This window comes from Oncorhynchus clarkii, chromosome 28, assembly GCF_045791955.1.
Source record: "Oncorhynchus clarkii lewisi isolate Uvic-CL-2024 chromosome 28, UVic_Ocla_1.0, whole genome shotgun sequence".
In the NCBI taxonomy this organism is placed as follows: Eukaryota; Metazoa; Chordata; class Actinopteri; order Salmoniformes; family Salmonidae; genus Oncorhynchus; species Oncorhynchus clarkii.
In genome coordinates, this window is record NC_092174.1 from 19,461,627 (window position 1) to 19,477,840 (window position 16,214).

At 39.7% G+C, this 16,214-nt stretch overlaps 1 protein-coding gene across 1 annotated transcript; it reads left to right on the plus strand.

The window, feature by feature from the left end:
• The first annotated feature begins 5,720 nt into the window (after positions 1–5,720).
• LOC139386721 (T cell receptor alpha chain MC.7.G5-like) lies at positions 5,721–14,137 on the plus strand. Its single transcript, XM_071132553.1, has 5 exons — positions 5,721–5,820; positions 6,209–6,250; positions 6,336–6,691; positions 13,250–13,435; positions 14,096–14,137. The coding sequence occupies exons 1-5, from the start codon at positions 5,721–5,723 to the stop codon at positions 14,135–14,137; spliced, it is 726 nt and encodes a 241-aa protein (XP_070988654.1).
• The last annotated feature ends 2,077 nt before the right edge of the window (positions 14,138–16,214 follow it).

The following is a 16,214-nucleotide window of genomic DNA, read 5'->3' on the forward strand; positions in this document are numbered from 1 at the left end:
ATTGACAGATTGGGATAGAAAACACTCTAAAGTTTCCAAATCTGTCAAAAAATTGTCTGTGAGTATAACAGAACTGATTTTGCAGGCGAAACCCTGAGAAAAATCAAACCAGGAAGTGGCTTCTTTAAATGGAGCCTCCCATTGCTCCATTTAAAGGGACATCAACCAGATTCCGTTTCCTATCGCTTCCTCAATGTGTCAACAGTCTTCAGACATAGTTTCAGGCTTTTATTTTGAAAAATGAGCCTGAAAGATAACATCGCGTCAAGTGGTCACATTAGTTTTGCTCGCGCAACAGAATTTGGACAGCTATTGTTTTTCCCTCTCCTACTGTGAGAGACATTTGCGGTTGATATATTATCGATTATATATTTTAAAAACAACCTGAGGATTGATTCTAAAAAACATTTGACATGTTTCTGTGGACATTATGGATATTATTTGGAATTTGTCTGCGTTGTCGTGACTGCTCTTTCCTGTGGATTTCTGAACATAATGCGCCAAACAAACGGAGGTATTTTGGATATAAAAATAATCTTTATGGAACAAAAGGAACATTTGATGTGTAACTGGGAGTCTCGTGAGTGAAAACTTCCAAAGATCATCAAAGGTAAATGATTAATTTGATTGCTTTTCTGATTTTCATGACCAAGCTACCTGATGCTAAGTGTACTTAATGTTTTGTCATGCGATCGATAAACTTACACAAACACTTGGATTGCTTTCGCTGTAAAGCATAATTTCAAAATCTGAGACGACAGGTGGATTAACAAAAGGCTAAACTGTGTTTTGCAATATTTCACTTGTGATTACATGAACATGAATATTTTTTGTCATATTATTTGATTGAGGCACTATGCTATTCAGCGGTTGCTGATGACAATTATCCCGCTTAATTAAGGGATGGGTAGCGTCAAGAAGTTAATGTGCAGTTATAGGTAAGAATTCCCTCTCATTAACTAAATGTGTACTAACAGAATATACACTTAAGTATTCATTACAATATGGTATTATCAATATCAAGTGGTAATACACTTTGAAACACCAAGTGTGGATATACTGTACACAGTCTATATTGACTCAGTAATACATGTTGTTATTATTTACAGGTACAAGTGTTGAACATATAATAAGTCCAGACAGATATGCAGTGGATATTATGGAGGGTAGTGTTAATCTCTCCTGTAGATTCAACAGCTCATTAACCAACAGTCTGTTATGGCACCACCAGCACCCTGGATCCTCTCCACAGTTCCTCATACTGGACTACTCTAGGATCATAACCAACACTGATAGTTCAAAATGGACCCTCATACATGAAAAAGAGAACAACTGTGAGTATCTGGAGATCCCCTCTGCTAAAGTGACAGACTCTGCTCTGTACTACTGTGCTCTGTATTATATGTTACGAATTTACCAAACGTATGATTTGTTACGAATTTCCAAAACATACAATATGGTGCAGATTCACAAAATGTATGATATTTTACAAATTCTATTTAGGTGGCTAGCTGGGTTCGGGGTTAGGGTTAAGTTTAGGAGTTAGGTTATAGGGTTAATAAGGTAAGTGTTAGGGGAAGGGTTAGCTAAGTTGTTGCATGGTACCGAAAAAGTAGTAAGTAGTTAGACGTTCATGTTATACACCCAACCATCCACCCAAAATGGGTTTTTGCCTTAAGTAACCAAACCAAATTTAATAACATATCAAACTTATTTGACTGTCCCGGACTAACTTTTTACTATGTTACGTCTAGCCTATGAGATCAGGCTGTGTATTAAGCTGTCATATCACAGAGCGGTAGTGAACATGTCCCTGATAAGAAATTAACATCCGCAACGTCCCTGCCGTCAACTGAACTGATCATAACAAGCCTAACCCTGACAGACTAATCTCTCTACTACTGGGCTCTCAGGGATTGTTATAACAAGTATTGTTATACCAAGTGATACATACAAGAACCTGTACAAAATGCTTTGTTGCTGTGTGGATCAACATTAAACATCAAACCACAACTTGATATAATAATGGCAGACATTGAGATCAGAGAATTGCTAACACACCTGTACTGTGGTCACACCTGTGCTGTGCTGTGTGCAATCACCAGGTGGTGATATGGAATATGACAAAGTGCAACAATATTAATGTTTGTAGTTACTCCTCACAATTTATACCACTTGGTGATGTAGTATGAAAGTCAACCTGAAGGAGGCAACCTAACAAAGCACACAAACCCCTGAATCAGAGGATGCCATACAGACAGACACCTCCCCATGGTCTACTACTGCATGTAATACAGAAGAACAATGTCAAGCATCAACAGTAGGACAGAGGGTGTCAAAGCTCTGTGATAGATAGATCAGCATTGTTCTGCTCCTTTTCCACTTCAAACTGACTGACTAGTGATGACAAATTGGCTGATCCTGCATGTCCTGGCTGCATGCTGCTTTGGTATAACATCATGGCGTTCATTTGTGTCTTTCTGTGCATTTGTTCATTTAATTTATATACATTATCATTATATGTTGTGAAGATATATGTATCTTTCTTTTCAGGGTGCAGAGCAGAAGAGAATGTAAGACAGCCAAAAGAAGACTTAATGGTCGTAGAAGGACACCCAACAACACTCACTTGTCTATTTGATACAACTTCCCAATCACAATATCTCTTCTGGTACAAACAACTAGCAAATGGAAAGCCCATTTTTATGCTGAGGAGGGATCCATTTTCACCTGGGGAATCTGCTTCTGAATTCAAGGACAGATTTGATGCCCATCTGAATGTCACAGCAAAATCAGTCCCCTTGACGATCCAGAGGGTGCAGCTGTCTGACTCTGCTTTGTACTACTGTGCTCTGAGGCCCACTGTGGCAGGAAACCTGAGAAACACAAAACAAAAACTGATCCTGGCAATAGAAACACAGAGAACCTGAATCTGAGACCCCTAGAACCCTCTGCTGTGTACTACTGTGCTCTGAGGCCCACTGTGACAGCAGGATATACAGCCCCCTTACAAAAACACTGTGTGTGCAGTACTTTGTGTTGTGTGCCATTTAAGGGTGTGCCATTTAAGGGAATGTTTTACATAATTGAGGCAGAGGAAAGGAAATTCCTTTTATAGGTAACAGTGAGAAAGCAGGGTAGTCATTCAGTCATAACTCTACTTGTGGTCACTCTTTTTACTGTGTTAAATAACACTTACCAGCATGTTACTGGGATCAATTTAAGCATATACACTAGTGGGTGAGATTGAAGCTATTCTTCATATCCAATCACATAGCCAATGTAATTACTGGAAACTTGAGTATTATTACTGTGAAGGATCTTCTGTCAATTTTTAATACCCTGAATAATTATTTTAATTGTATTATCATTTTCTGATAATAATTCCTATTTTCATAAATGTTTTCCAGGTGGCAGTCATGGGAATGACATTACTCCAACATCAGATAAGGTGTTTGGGTTGTAGGGTGATGTCATAAATCTGTCCTGTAACTACTCCTCTGCTAGTACTCTCCAGTGGTATCATCAGTACCCTGGATCACCTCCCATCTTCCTCCTCCTCACTGGAGTGTCCTCAAACCCCTCTGTAGTGAACGCTACTCCTCCATACGAACGACAGTCGTTTGTTCTGAATGAGAGAACCCTTGTGGCTCTGGAGATCCTCTCTGCTGAAGTGTTTTACTCTACTCTGTACTACTCTGCCCTGGAGCCCAGAGTAAAAGGAAATCCAGACACACAGTACAAAACTCTAAACTGAAAACACCAACATCCCCTAAGATAAACATTGTCATTATTGGGTTTCCTTCAGTAGACAAGAAATATACAAGCAGGCTGGAAATGTACAGTGAAATATTTTCAATAAACAATTATAAATGTTGTAACAAATGGAAAAGTGACAGAAACTCATTCGGAATTCTGAATTTGTTGCAGATGTATACTGTAGATTCTAGATATAAAGATGAAAACAAAAATACCTGTGAATGAATGAATTGCCTCATGTTGATAGATTAATTATCTTACAGATATGCCCTTCAAGCAATGTTTCCCACTATGACATCACAGTAGACAGGTCAGGTCCTTCTGCCAACTCCGTGCCCTAAAATCAAGAAAACACATGGAGATAAATAACAATATCCAATGAAAAGGGGGAGAATAAGGTAATAATATTTCAGTGCTGCCCTGCATTTTGAGGATGTGACAGTGGCATCAAGCAGCAGCAAGAAGTCTGTTGTTACTTCAGCTCATCTGACAACTCTCTGTATTTTGGGATGGGGCTTCAAAGGTTTGAGAATATACACTTTTTTTGTATGCACAAATATTGCTGTGCGGTGTGTTATCATTTTAACTTCCAGTTTCAGCTACAATGTCAATCCCCACATTTATTTTGCTTTTAGTAGTTGCATGTAACTAATCTACTATTATTAGTGTTATGTAGAATTTAAAAAGTGTTGATGTGTTGAAAATAGATCTATAACAGAGTAATAATAGAAGAATAACATATTTTGTATCTCTTGCAGGTGACAGTAATGGTCAGACCATTGAGCGAATCAGAGAGGAGGTGTATGCTCCAGCAGGTAGAAATATTACACTTTCATGCACCTACTCATCTGCAGCCTCTCTTCAATGGTATCTCCAGGACCCTGGATCAGCTCCTCAGTATATCCTGCTTATCCTGCATGGTGTCGGGTCTCCATCACAAGCTCCAGGTCTGGATCCTTGACTGTCAGTCAAACTGAATGATGAGAATAACCGTTCTGATCTGGACATCTCTGCTAAAGAGGAAGATTCTGCTATGTACTACTGTGTCCTGACGCCCACAGTGAAAGGAAACCTACAAATGCAGTACAACAACCTAACCTGACACATTCTATACATTCATAACTTGACCTACAGGAGATGGTGCATCTCAAGTTTTTTCTTTTTGATAGGAAACCTGGTGGGTGTGTTTAAGAACTTATGTAAAGAGGAGGAGCAACATTGTATATGCCTACTTATAATTTCAGAGTCATAGCAGTGTCTTGGCTTTGCTGTTTTCTAAATAACACATTCATTTCAGTTCTGTAACATAGACCATGATGCTACTCTGTTATATTCTACTGATTTCAGCCCTTGTAGGTGATACTTTAGATGATGATATTACTCCAACCAGTCCTGAGGAATATTATTTAGAGGGAAGCAGAGTTAAGATCCCCTGTAACTATACAGTAAAAGTAGATCGTCTGCTGTGGTACAGACAGTACCCTGGATCAGGTCTCCAATTCCTCGTAACAACAACCAATATTCCTAATGAAGTGAGCAATGATGCACAAGATCTTCAACTGTCTGTTACACTGAACAAGGGTCCATTTACTGAATTGGAGGAGCTAAGATGAGAGGTAGAGAGATGATTCTCCTCTCTCTGACTGGAACAGTGGGACGTCTTCAGATCTGCCTCCTGATAACACACTGTTACACCCATCACCATGTTTCTCTACCCAGAGTTTCTCCTCTCTGCACTTGTTCGTGAGTATTAGTCTGACATTACATACTTTTAACTGTCAAGTGTCATTTGAAAATAGCACTTCCTAGAAGAAATGTAAATGACTGATTCTGACTTTTCACTTTTCACACAGAATATGTAATAATTTCCCATGAAGTGATAATGTTTATCTAAACTTAACTTTATTACAGTAGGCAGTTATGAAAATGACATAAATTCAATTTAAGAAACAGAACATGGCATGGAGGGAAGCAGTGTTACACTGTCTTGTAACTACTCTGGATCAGTAGACTATCTTCAATGGTATCGTCAATATCCCAGATCAGCACCACAATTCCTTCTCTAAACTACAGTCTCCTCAAAGCCCTCTGTATTTAGAGCTGAACCTGAAGACCCTCGACTGTCTGTTAATCTGAATAAAGAGAGACCCATGTGGACCTGGATATCTCCTCTGCTGAAGTGACAGACGCCCTGCAGCCCAGAGTGACAGGAATCTGAGAAACACTGTATACAAACCTTTCATATGTGATTCATACAACATGCAAGAGATGCAGTATCACAAAAGAGAGGACAAATGAGAGGAGAGGAGAGATTGAGAAGCTTCATTGCAACTGTACTTTGGGGCGGAGCTTGTAAGTAAACTAAGCAGAAATTATCAACTGAAAACCTTGCAGATGAAGTCAAATGAAGTCATGTTGTGCTATTAGTCAGTTTGACTTCCAACCCCAGCCATGTTGTTTATCTGGTCACTTATTATGTTCTCAGTAATAGGTAAGTTATGGCTTTCAAAGCAGTGTCATGTAATAAACAATTTTTATTTCAATAATAAATTACTCAATGTTCATCACATTTGCAGATGACACTTATGAGCAGACTATAGAGCCAAACCAACATGAAGTGTATGCAGAAGTGGGTAGTAATGTTCTTCTTTCCTGCAACTACTCCTCAGCAGACAGTCTACTATGGTATAAACAGTCTCCAGGATCAGCTCCCCGATACATTCTGCTCATCCTGGACTCCACTGGGACTGAACATAGAGCTGATTCTCTTGACTCTCGCTTCTCTGGTAAACTGAACAAAGAGAAGACCCGTGTGGATCTGGAGAACTCCTCTGCTGAAGTGACAGACTCTGCTCTGTACTACTGTGCTCTGAGGCCAACAGTGACAGGAAACCCAGAAACACTTTACAACAACCTAAAATCATCTGAGAGTGTATTTCTACTCTGTAGTCCCAAGTTTCATTTGACAACAGTTCCATCAAGTGGAGTCAACATGCACCCATTCTATTGTGTCAAGAGGAGGAGCTTAGTGTTACATATAACATGTAATGAGTGGAACTGATTCACCCAGAGAGTGAATGTTCCAGGAGAAGATCATTAGAGAAGTCTCTGTTTAACTTCTTTGGGACTGGGGGGCAGTATTGAGTAGATTGGATAAAAAGGTGCCTAGAGTAAACTGCCTCCTACTCTGTCCCAGATGCTGATATATGCATATTATTATGAGTATTGGATAGAAAACACTCGGAAGCTTCTAAAACTGTTTGAATGATGTCTGTGAGTATAACAATACTCATATGTCAGACAAAAACCTGAGGAGAGATCGATTTTCAAAACAGTGCCTATTCAAATTCCTGATAGTTATGGATGTGCTTGCACTTCCTATGGCTTCCACTAGATGTCACAGTCATTAGATCCTAGTTTTAGGATTCTACTATAAAGGAGGGGCTCATGAGACCTCTTTTAGTGAGTGGTCTGGCAGAGAGCCTTGGTCTCATGACTCGCGGTCACGAGACCCTACGCTCTCGTTCCAATGCTTTTCTTCATACAATGAAATTCCCCTGTTGGAACCTTATTGATGATTTAAGTTTAAAACATCCTTTAAGACTGCTTGCATTCATCATTTGACTTGTTTCTACGACCTGTACCGGAACTTTTTGAGTTTTTGTCTGGAGGAAGTGCTCGCTCTTCATGAAGATGGCTTACTGGGCTGAACAAGCTAACAACAAGTGGCAAAATTATGGGCTTTATGGAACTTTATGGAACAAATCAGTCATATATTGTCAAACAGGGATTCCTGGGAGTGCCTTCTGATGAAGAACATCAAAGGTAAGTGAATATTTATATTGTTTTTTCTAACTAATGTTAACCTGTTGCGACGACCAAACCCGGATCCGGGATTCTATTTATAGACCTAAGCTCATTACCATAACGCAACGTTAACTATTCATGAAAATCGCAAATGAAATGAAATAAATATGCTATCTCTCAAGCTTAGCCTTTTGTTAACAACACTGTCATCTCAGATTTTCAAAATATGCTTTTCAACCATAGGAAAACAATCATTTGTGTAACAGTAGCTAGCTAGCGTAGCATTTAGCATTAGCATTAGCGTTAGCAATTAGCAGGCAACTATCACAAAAACAAGTAAGGCCTTCAAATAAAATAACTTACCTTTGAAGAACTTCTGATGTTTTCAATGAGGAGACTCTCAGTTAGATAGCAGATGCTCAGTTTTTCCAAAAAGATTCTTTGTGTATTAGAAATAGCTCCGTTTTTTACATCACATTTGGCTACCAAAAAATAAATAAAAAATTCAGCCCTCAAAACGCGAACTTTTTTCCAAATTAACTCCATAATATCGATTGAAACATGGCAAACGTGGTTTAGAATCAATCCTCAAGGTGTTTTTCCACATATCTCTTCGATGATATATCCTTCGTGGAAGCCTGGTTTCTCCTTGCTCTCAAATGGAAAAATAATTGCACCTGGCTTTGCGCTCCAATTTCGATGCAGGGACACCAGGCGGACACTTGGAAAATGTAGTCTCTTATGGTCAATCTTCCAATGATATGCCTACAAATACGTCACAATGCTGCAAACACCTTGGGGAAACGACAGAAAGTGTAGGCTCATTCCTTGCGCAATCACAGCCATATAAGGAGACAATGGAAAACAGAGCTTCAGAGATTCTGTTCATTTCCTGGTTGACGTATCATCTTGGTTTCGCCTGTAGAATGAGTTCTGGGGCACTTACAGACAATATCTTTGCAGATTCTGAAACTTCAGAGTGTTTTCTTTCCAAAACGGTCAATAATATGCATAGTCGAGCATCTTTTCGTGACAAAATATTGCGCTTAAAACGGGAACGTTTTTTATCCAAAAATGAAATAGCGCCCCTAGAGATCCAAGAGGTTAACTCCAAGATAGCGGATATTCCTCTGGCTGTTTTGGGTTCTGAGCGACGTTCTTAGATTATGCTTTTACGTAAAGTTTTTTTTAAATCTGACACAGCGGTTGCATAGAGGATAAGTCTATCTTTCTGTGAATAACACTTGCATCTTTTATCAATGTTTATTATGAGTATTTCTGGGAAAATCAACAGATGTTTTGGGATCAAAACATTACTGCACGTAACGCGCCAATGTAAACTGAGATTTTTGGAAATAATATTAACATTATCGAACAAAACATACTTGTATTGTGTAACATGATGTCCTATGAGTGTCATCTGATGAAGATCATCAAAGGTTAGTGATTCATTTGATCTTTATTTCTGCTTTTTGTGACTGCTATCTTTGGCTGGAAAAATGGCTGTGTTTTTTTGACTTGGCAATGAGCTAACATAATCATATGTTGTGCTTTCGCTGTAAATCATTGTTGAAATCGGACACCATGGGTAGATTAACAAGATGTTTATATTTCATTTACTGTATTGGACTTGTTAATGTCCTGCCTTTTCAGCGGAATGTTGTCGTGGGGTTCCGCTAGCGGGACATCTTTTCCTTTCACCGCGCAACTTAGAGGTACCCAGAGTCATGGCTTCATTGCTCCAGACCACCACAAGGGGGAGTTAGAGCACTCATTATGCATTTGGGTCCCAAGGTTTTTATATGACCAATCATATCGAGTGGTTCCAATGACAAATGTTGATGCGAGCCACCCGTGTTCTGGTGACGCTCTTTCACAAAGATGGCTCACAAAACATTACGGCGGAACCAAATGTAAGCTGTTATCACGTCATAAAGAGTCAAGCAAAACATCTACAATTGAGAGGAATACGTTAGACCCTCTGTGGGATCGTGTCCCGCTAGGGTGCCACTATGACAACATCCGGTGAAATTGCAGAGCACAAAATTCAGAATACAAAAATCGTAACCTTAAACATTCATGAAAATACAAGTGATTTACATATTTTAAAAGCGTAACTTCTTGATAATTCAAACGCGTTGTCAAATTTCAAAAAGTCTTTATGACAAAAGCATACCATGCAATTATCTGAGGACATCGCATCACATCAAAATACTTTTTCAAACAAGCACAGGTGTCACAAAATCCCAAATAGCAATAAAATAAATCACTTACCTTTGAAGATCTTCCTCTGTTTGCAATCCCAAGGGGCCCTGCTACACAATGAATGGTTGTTTTTTTCGATAAAGTCCTTCTTTTATATCCCAAAAAAGTCAGTTTAATTGGCGCACTTGATTCAGTAATCCACCCGTTTCCCTCGTTCAAAATGCATACAAAAGAATCCCAAAAGTTACCAATAAACTTCGTCCAAACAAGTCAAACAACGTTTCTAATCAATCCTCAGGTACTCTAATATCTAAATAAACTATACAATTGAAGACGGAGAATAGTATGTTCAATAGGGAAGATAAATAACGAAGAGCGCGTACCTCAGTCACGCATGCAACAAGACTACTTTTCTGATGAGGGACACCTTGGAAAAACTAATACTTGTTAATTTTTCAAAAAACAAGCCTGAAACCCTTTACATTATTTTTACAGTTTTAGAAACATCAGTGTGTGTTTTCTATCCAATGCTCCCAATTATATGCATATCCTAGCTTCTGGGCCTGAGTAACAGGCAGTTTACTTTAGGCACGTCATTCATCCGAACTACCGAACACAGCCCCCGAGCTTTTTAATAAGAACCACATAGCATATCATTACAGCAGTATGTACCTATTTGTTAGCTAGTTACCTAACGTTAGTAGTTATGCATCAAACTCGCCAGCATTTTAACTATAGCCTATGTAACTAACCAACGTCTATTGACTTGATTATTCTCGTCATTCTTAGCTTAGCTAAATGGTATTGTTGTTGTGCTTTCACAATGGACATTCAGGTGCTTTTGTAAATTCGCTATGGCTATTTTTAGGCTGGACAATAGAATGAATCAAAATTCACTCAAGGCTGAACACTCAAGGCTGAAAAACAGCTTAAGAACTTTGACTAAACTAGAACAATAGCGTGAGCCCATATCAAATTTATGGAATCAAACGTTTGCAGAGCCTGTTTGACTGGAGTGATTCCATTAAAATGTATCCCTTTTCATTTTACCACTACAATCTGTTCGTCGGACAAAACTGGAAAAAAACAACTTGTGTAGAAAGTAAATATCCGCACTTCGATGGTGTCAACTGTGTTTATGTCACCGTACTGAAAAAGTAGGGAAAAAAGAAAGACTTTTTCTGGTCTAGCGATCGATGACAAACGAGCTCACTGCGAAGACTTACAAAATTACAAAGAGGAGATTATCCTGATTTAAAATGGTGCCTATGTAACAGTTTTGCTTCCGTCCCTCTCTTCGCCCCTACCTGGGCTCGAGCCAGGGACCCTCTGCACACATAGACAACAGCCACACTCGAAGCATCTTCACCCATTGCTCCACAAAATCCACGGCCCTTGCAGAGAAAGGGAACAACTACTTCAAGGTCTCAGAGCGAGTGACGTCACCGATTGAAATGCTATTAGCGCACACCCCGCTAACTGGCTAGCCATTTTACGGTTACACCCGAATTGAAAAAAACGAAATATACACAGTGAGATATTTGGCGAAATAGACCCGCATGCCTCTCCATATGAAAACAATGGGGGGAGCTCAGCGTTCCAAGGGCAAATTTTTTGGGGGGGCTAGCATTTGATGACAACTGAGCTAGCTGCAGAGGCTTACATAATTAGAAAGAGAAGATTCTCATGAAAAAAAAATCACATTGCAAGATATTTGGCGAAATAGACATACATGCCGACATTTCCCCTATAGGAAACAATGGGAAGAATACAGAGTTCCAATATTATTTGTGTTGTTTACATGTTAACTATGAAACAACGTGAGCAGGTCTCATTGCCAACAATAGCGAAGCAGGCATTGTGACGTTGACCAATAAGCTGGTATTAGAACGTTTGGAAGGCAGGTTGGTGCCACGGTGCTCAATAGAATTAATAGAAGCTGGCAGAGTGAAAATGCACTAAAATAAGGCTGTTTTTTCACGATTACTTCAAAACGATGGCAAGCAGCTGGGAAATATGGTCATATTATGAAACTGGGCTCCACAGCGGATGCAATTAACTCATTTTTATCAGAAAAGAACATTGTTAAAAATGTCATTTTTTCCAGCATACTATCTACGCAGATTTCAGAACACTCTTGTCTGAGTGTACCAGAGGGCAGAATAATTACTTTATGAGCGCTCCACACCCATTTAATATGGCCGGTGTCAATTAAAATGCACTGCGACTGGATTATCCCTGTCGTTTCTCCCAATGGAACTTTTATGTTCACTGATCCTCTGTTTGAGAGAACGAGAGGTTTTATCTACATAGCACAGCCCACATGGACATTTAATAATGTAGATAACATGGGTGGTGGAGCACGTAATACGTTCATTTATTTGGAAATGTTTTCCTGAATGTGGGTGGCAGAAATATTCAAACATATTTGGAAGCTACCATTTGGATGAGGGCATAAAATAGCCTGGCTGATTTTCAATTGCGGCTCGCAGTTGGCATGGACCAATGTATTGCGTCAATTGCGACCTCTCCTATATACAATAAGTGGTGGATTCCTAAATTCAGCAGGCAAAGCTGGGTCAGATGACAAAACATGCCAGTGTTTCTTGATGTAGTTGTGAACATTACTGAGTGTTCTTTAGCTTTAGCGGGTCTTTTTTGTAGCGGTTCATCTTGTGTTTTCCTCAAAGCAAAATTAAGAGCTTCATCCACACATTGTGGAAAATAGACTCCAATTAGAAACCTATTGCGCATAACCGCTGCTTTTTTTCCAGACAGTACTCCGGAGCAGGTCTCCAATACCTTTATATATTAAAATCTAACAATAATCCATATAAGGTGAGAGGTGATCCACAAGACTTTAGACTGTCTGTTAATCTGAATGAAGAGAGAACCTGTGTGGATCTGGAGATCTCCTCTACTGAAGTGACAGACTCTGCTCTGTACTACATTCCCTCCACCACCCAGGGGAGGGAATGAGAGATGCAGTATCACTGAAAAGAGGACAAATGAGAGGAGAGGGGAGGGAAGGAGAGGCCAGGAGATGTGAGGAGAGGAGAGATTGAGAATCTTTATAGCAACTGTACTTTGGGGTGGAGTTTGTAGGTGAACTAAACAGAAATGATCAACTGAAAACCTTGCAGATGAAGTTAGTTTGAAGTATTCAGCTTCTGTTGTACTATTAGTCAGTTTGACTCCCAACCCGAGCCATGTTGTTCATCTGTTCAATTATTATGTTCTCAGCAATAGGTAAGTTATGGCTTTCAAAGTAGTGTCATGTTTTCTGCTTAGAAAATTACAACAATAAACGTTTATTTCAATAAAAAAATTACTCAATCTTAATTTCTTCACATTTGCAGATGACACCTATGAGCAGACTATCGAGACAAACCAACATGAAGTGTATGCAGAAGTGGGTAGTAATGTTCTTCTTTCCTGCAACTACTCCTCAGCAGAAAGTCTACTATGGTATAAACAGTCTCCAGGATCAGCTCCCCAATACCTTCTGCTCATCCCGCACTACACTGGGACTGGACAGGGAGCTGATTCTCTTGACTCTCGCTTCTCTGGTAAACTGAACGAAGAGAGGACACGTGTGGATCTGGAGATCTCCTCTGCTGAAGTGACAGACTCTGCTCTGTACTACTGTGCTCTGAGACCCACAGTGACAGGAAACCTCAGAAACACAATACAAAAACTGATCCTCACGATACAAACACAGACAACCTGAATATGAGAACCCGAGAACCTGAGTCTGAATAGCTCTTAATAACTTCCATCCATTATATTCCCTTATTTTAATAGGAAAGTAATTTGCAAGTTCAACTGCCAGTGACCAGGCTTTACATTCAGAAATGAAATGAACATGTAATGAAAATCTGAATATTTTCAAATGACTAAACATTCTAAACATTCTCTCAAATAAATACCATTTATTCCATCTTTATAGTGATTTATTAAACCAAACCTTCCTCACCACCACCACACCTCATTAAGAGCCATCACTGAATGGGTTTTATGTCATAGAGAAGAGATACAAATGATCCTGTTCAAACTGTACATACAGTGGCTATTTTAGTATGTAATTCTAGGTTGGGAAAACTCCCCAATTGCTTTGTAGATGCATGCCAGCAAAGCTACTACACAACACTAAACAATCATTTAATTGCACCATAACTGTGATAAGAAGTGCCCACAAACTGTTTGGGCCTACATAAGCTTGATGTATTCTGCTTCGGTATGATGGAACCTTCTCTCTCATTGGTTCTATCTAAATTAATATATATTTTTATTATCACTCACTTTATACTTTTTTATCTTCCAGAGTGCACAGCAGTCCATGTCCAACAGCAACCAGGAAGTGTGATTGCTACAGAAGGAGGATTGGTGACACGGAGTTGTCAATATACCACCACTGGAGCTAATAATATTCAATATCTCTATTGGTACAAACAAGAAGCAAACGATTTCCCTACATATATGCTGAGAAGTTATTCTATTGGATCTGGAGGCAATGCTATAGGGTTCAAGGAGAGATTCATTGCAAGTCTAAACGCAAAGACACAATCAGTCCCTTTGACGATCCAGAGGTTGCATCTGTCCAACTCTGATCTGTACTACTGTGCCCTGGAGCCCAAAGTGACAGGAACTCTGCCAACACTGTTCAAAAACTGCTATCTATTCAAGAGGAGGAGCTAAACTAAGCAGACCACATGGGGATATAATTTAGTCTGTCACAGGGGAGTGGTACCTCAGTGTTACTGGGAGAGCTGCTGAACTTCAACCATCATGTTCCTCTATCCACTGTTATTAATTTCTGCACTTGTTGGTGAGTTTTCTCAACATTCATTATAGCCACTGTTGAAACAAGGTTCAAAATTAAAGAGTAACACTGTGGGGTGGCAGGTAGCTTAGCAGTTAGAGTGTTGGGCCAGTAACTGAAAGGTTGCGGAGTCGAATCCCTGAGCTGACAAGGTAAACATCTGTTGTTCTGTCTCTGAACAAGGCAGTTAATTAACTCACTGTTGCCAGTTAGACTGTTATTGTAAATAAGAATTTGGTCTTGACAAGAAAAAGGTCCAATTCACACACATCTCTGATCTGCCAGACTCACCCAACACACATGCTTTCTTTGTACATTACTGTTATGGATACAGGTATTCTCTCTGTGTGTGTGTGTTTCTTTTCTCTCCTTCTCCCCTCCTCACAGGTGGCAATCATCATTCCCCAATCAGTCAACATGCAGTCATCAATCAGAAGACACACCTAGACTGCCGGGCCAAAGGGATTCGTAACAATTACGTTGGAGTGTTCTCCTAGCTATCTGTATATTATAATAATTGTGCCGTTTGCTTAATATAAGTAATCTGAAATTATATATATATATATATATATATATATATACTTTTTAAAATAAAAAATACAAAACTTTTGATACTTAAGTATATTTTAGCAATTACATTTACTTTTAAATAAAAATAAATACTTTTAGACTTTTACTCAAATAGTATTTTACTGGGAGACTTTCACTTGTTTCATGTTCTATTAATTTCCTATTTCTTTACTTTTACTCAAGAATGACAATTGGGTACTTTTTCCACCACTGTCACTGAAAGATTAGTGGAATCTGTGTGGGTAGCTGGACAGGTAGGATGACTGACAGTGAAGGTGAACAGTTCAGGTGACAGAGGAATGGATGAGACTGAGGCAGGAATTCCTTTAACCATAAAGTGGTATATTTACTGAGTAGTGTAGATTCATGGACGCACAGAACTTCTGGATCAGATGGAGTTAAGGAAGAGAATGCAGCGAGATCAGCGAGATCAGGCAATGGCAATTTCCTCCTTTTATGGAGTTGAGATCTGTCTGACATTTCCACCTGACCTAATTAAAGCGCCCCTGGCCCAGCTGAGTAAGTGGCAATGAATTAAAGGATTATTCCTCCAACTCCATGGGCCTTTTCTACAGCCACCCCGGAAATGTGTTAAATTCCACACTCCTCAAAAAAGGCTCATTGCTCCCCGGCCTCTGTCATCTCAGGGAGAGGAATTAGTCGGGCAACTGGCCGGATATATGTCCGGTTCTTCACCTTGATCTCCACTGATCTAACACGACCATCGGTCCCAGGCATGATCTTAGTGATACTTCCCACCGGCCAGGAAGCTCGAGGCAACTGAGGGTCCACCATCATTTCTACTTGGCCAGTTTCCAGGCTGGCCATTTCTCTCTGCCATTTCCCTCTGTGCTGTAGACTTGGTAGGTAATCCCGAATTAATCGGGCCCAAAAATGGTCAGCTAAGATCTGGCTGTGTCGCCACCGTCGTCTGCCAATGAGGTTGGTATCAGCATACATGGCTTGAGGAAGTGACCGTTTTCCCTTCCACCTCATTTAGGACGGTTCTCAAGACAGTTTCAGTGACAGTTTGGTCCCCCAGGACGACTTG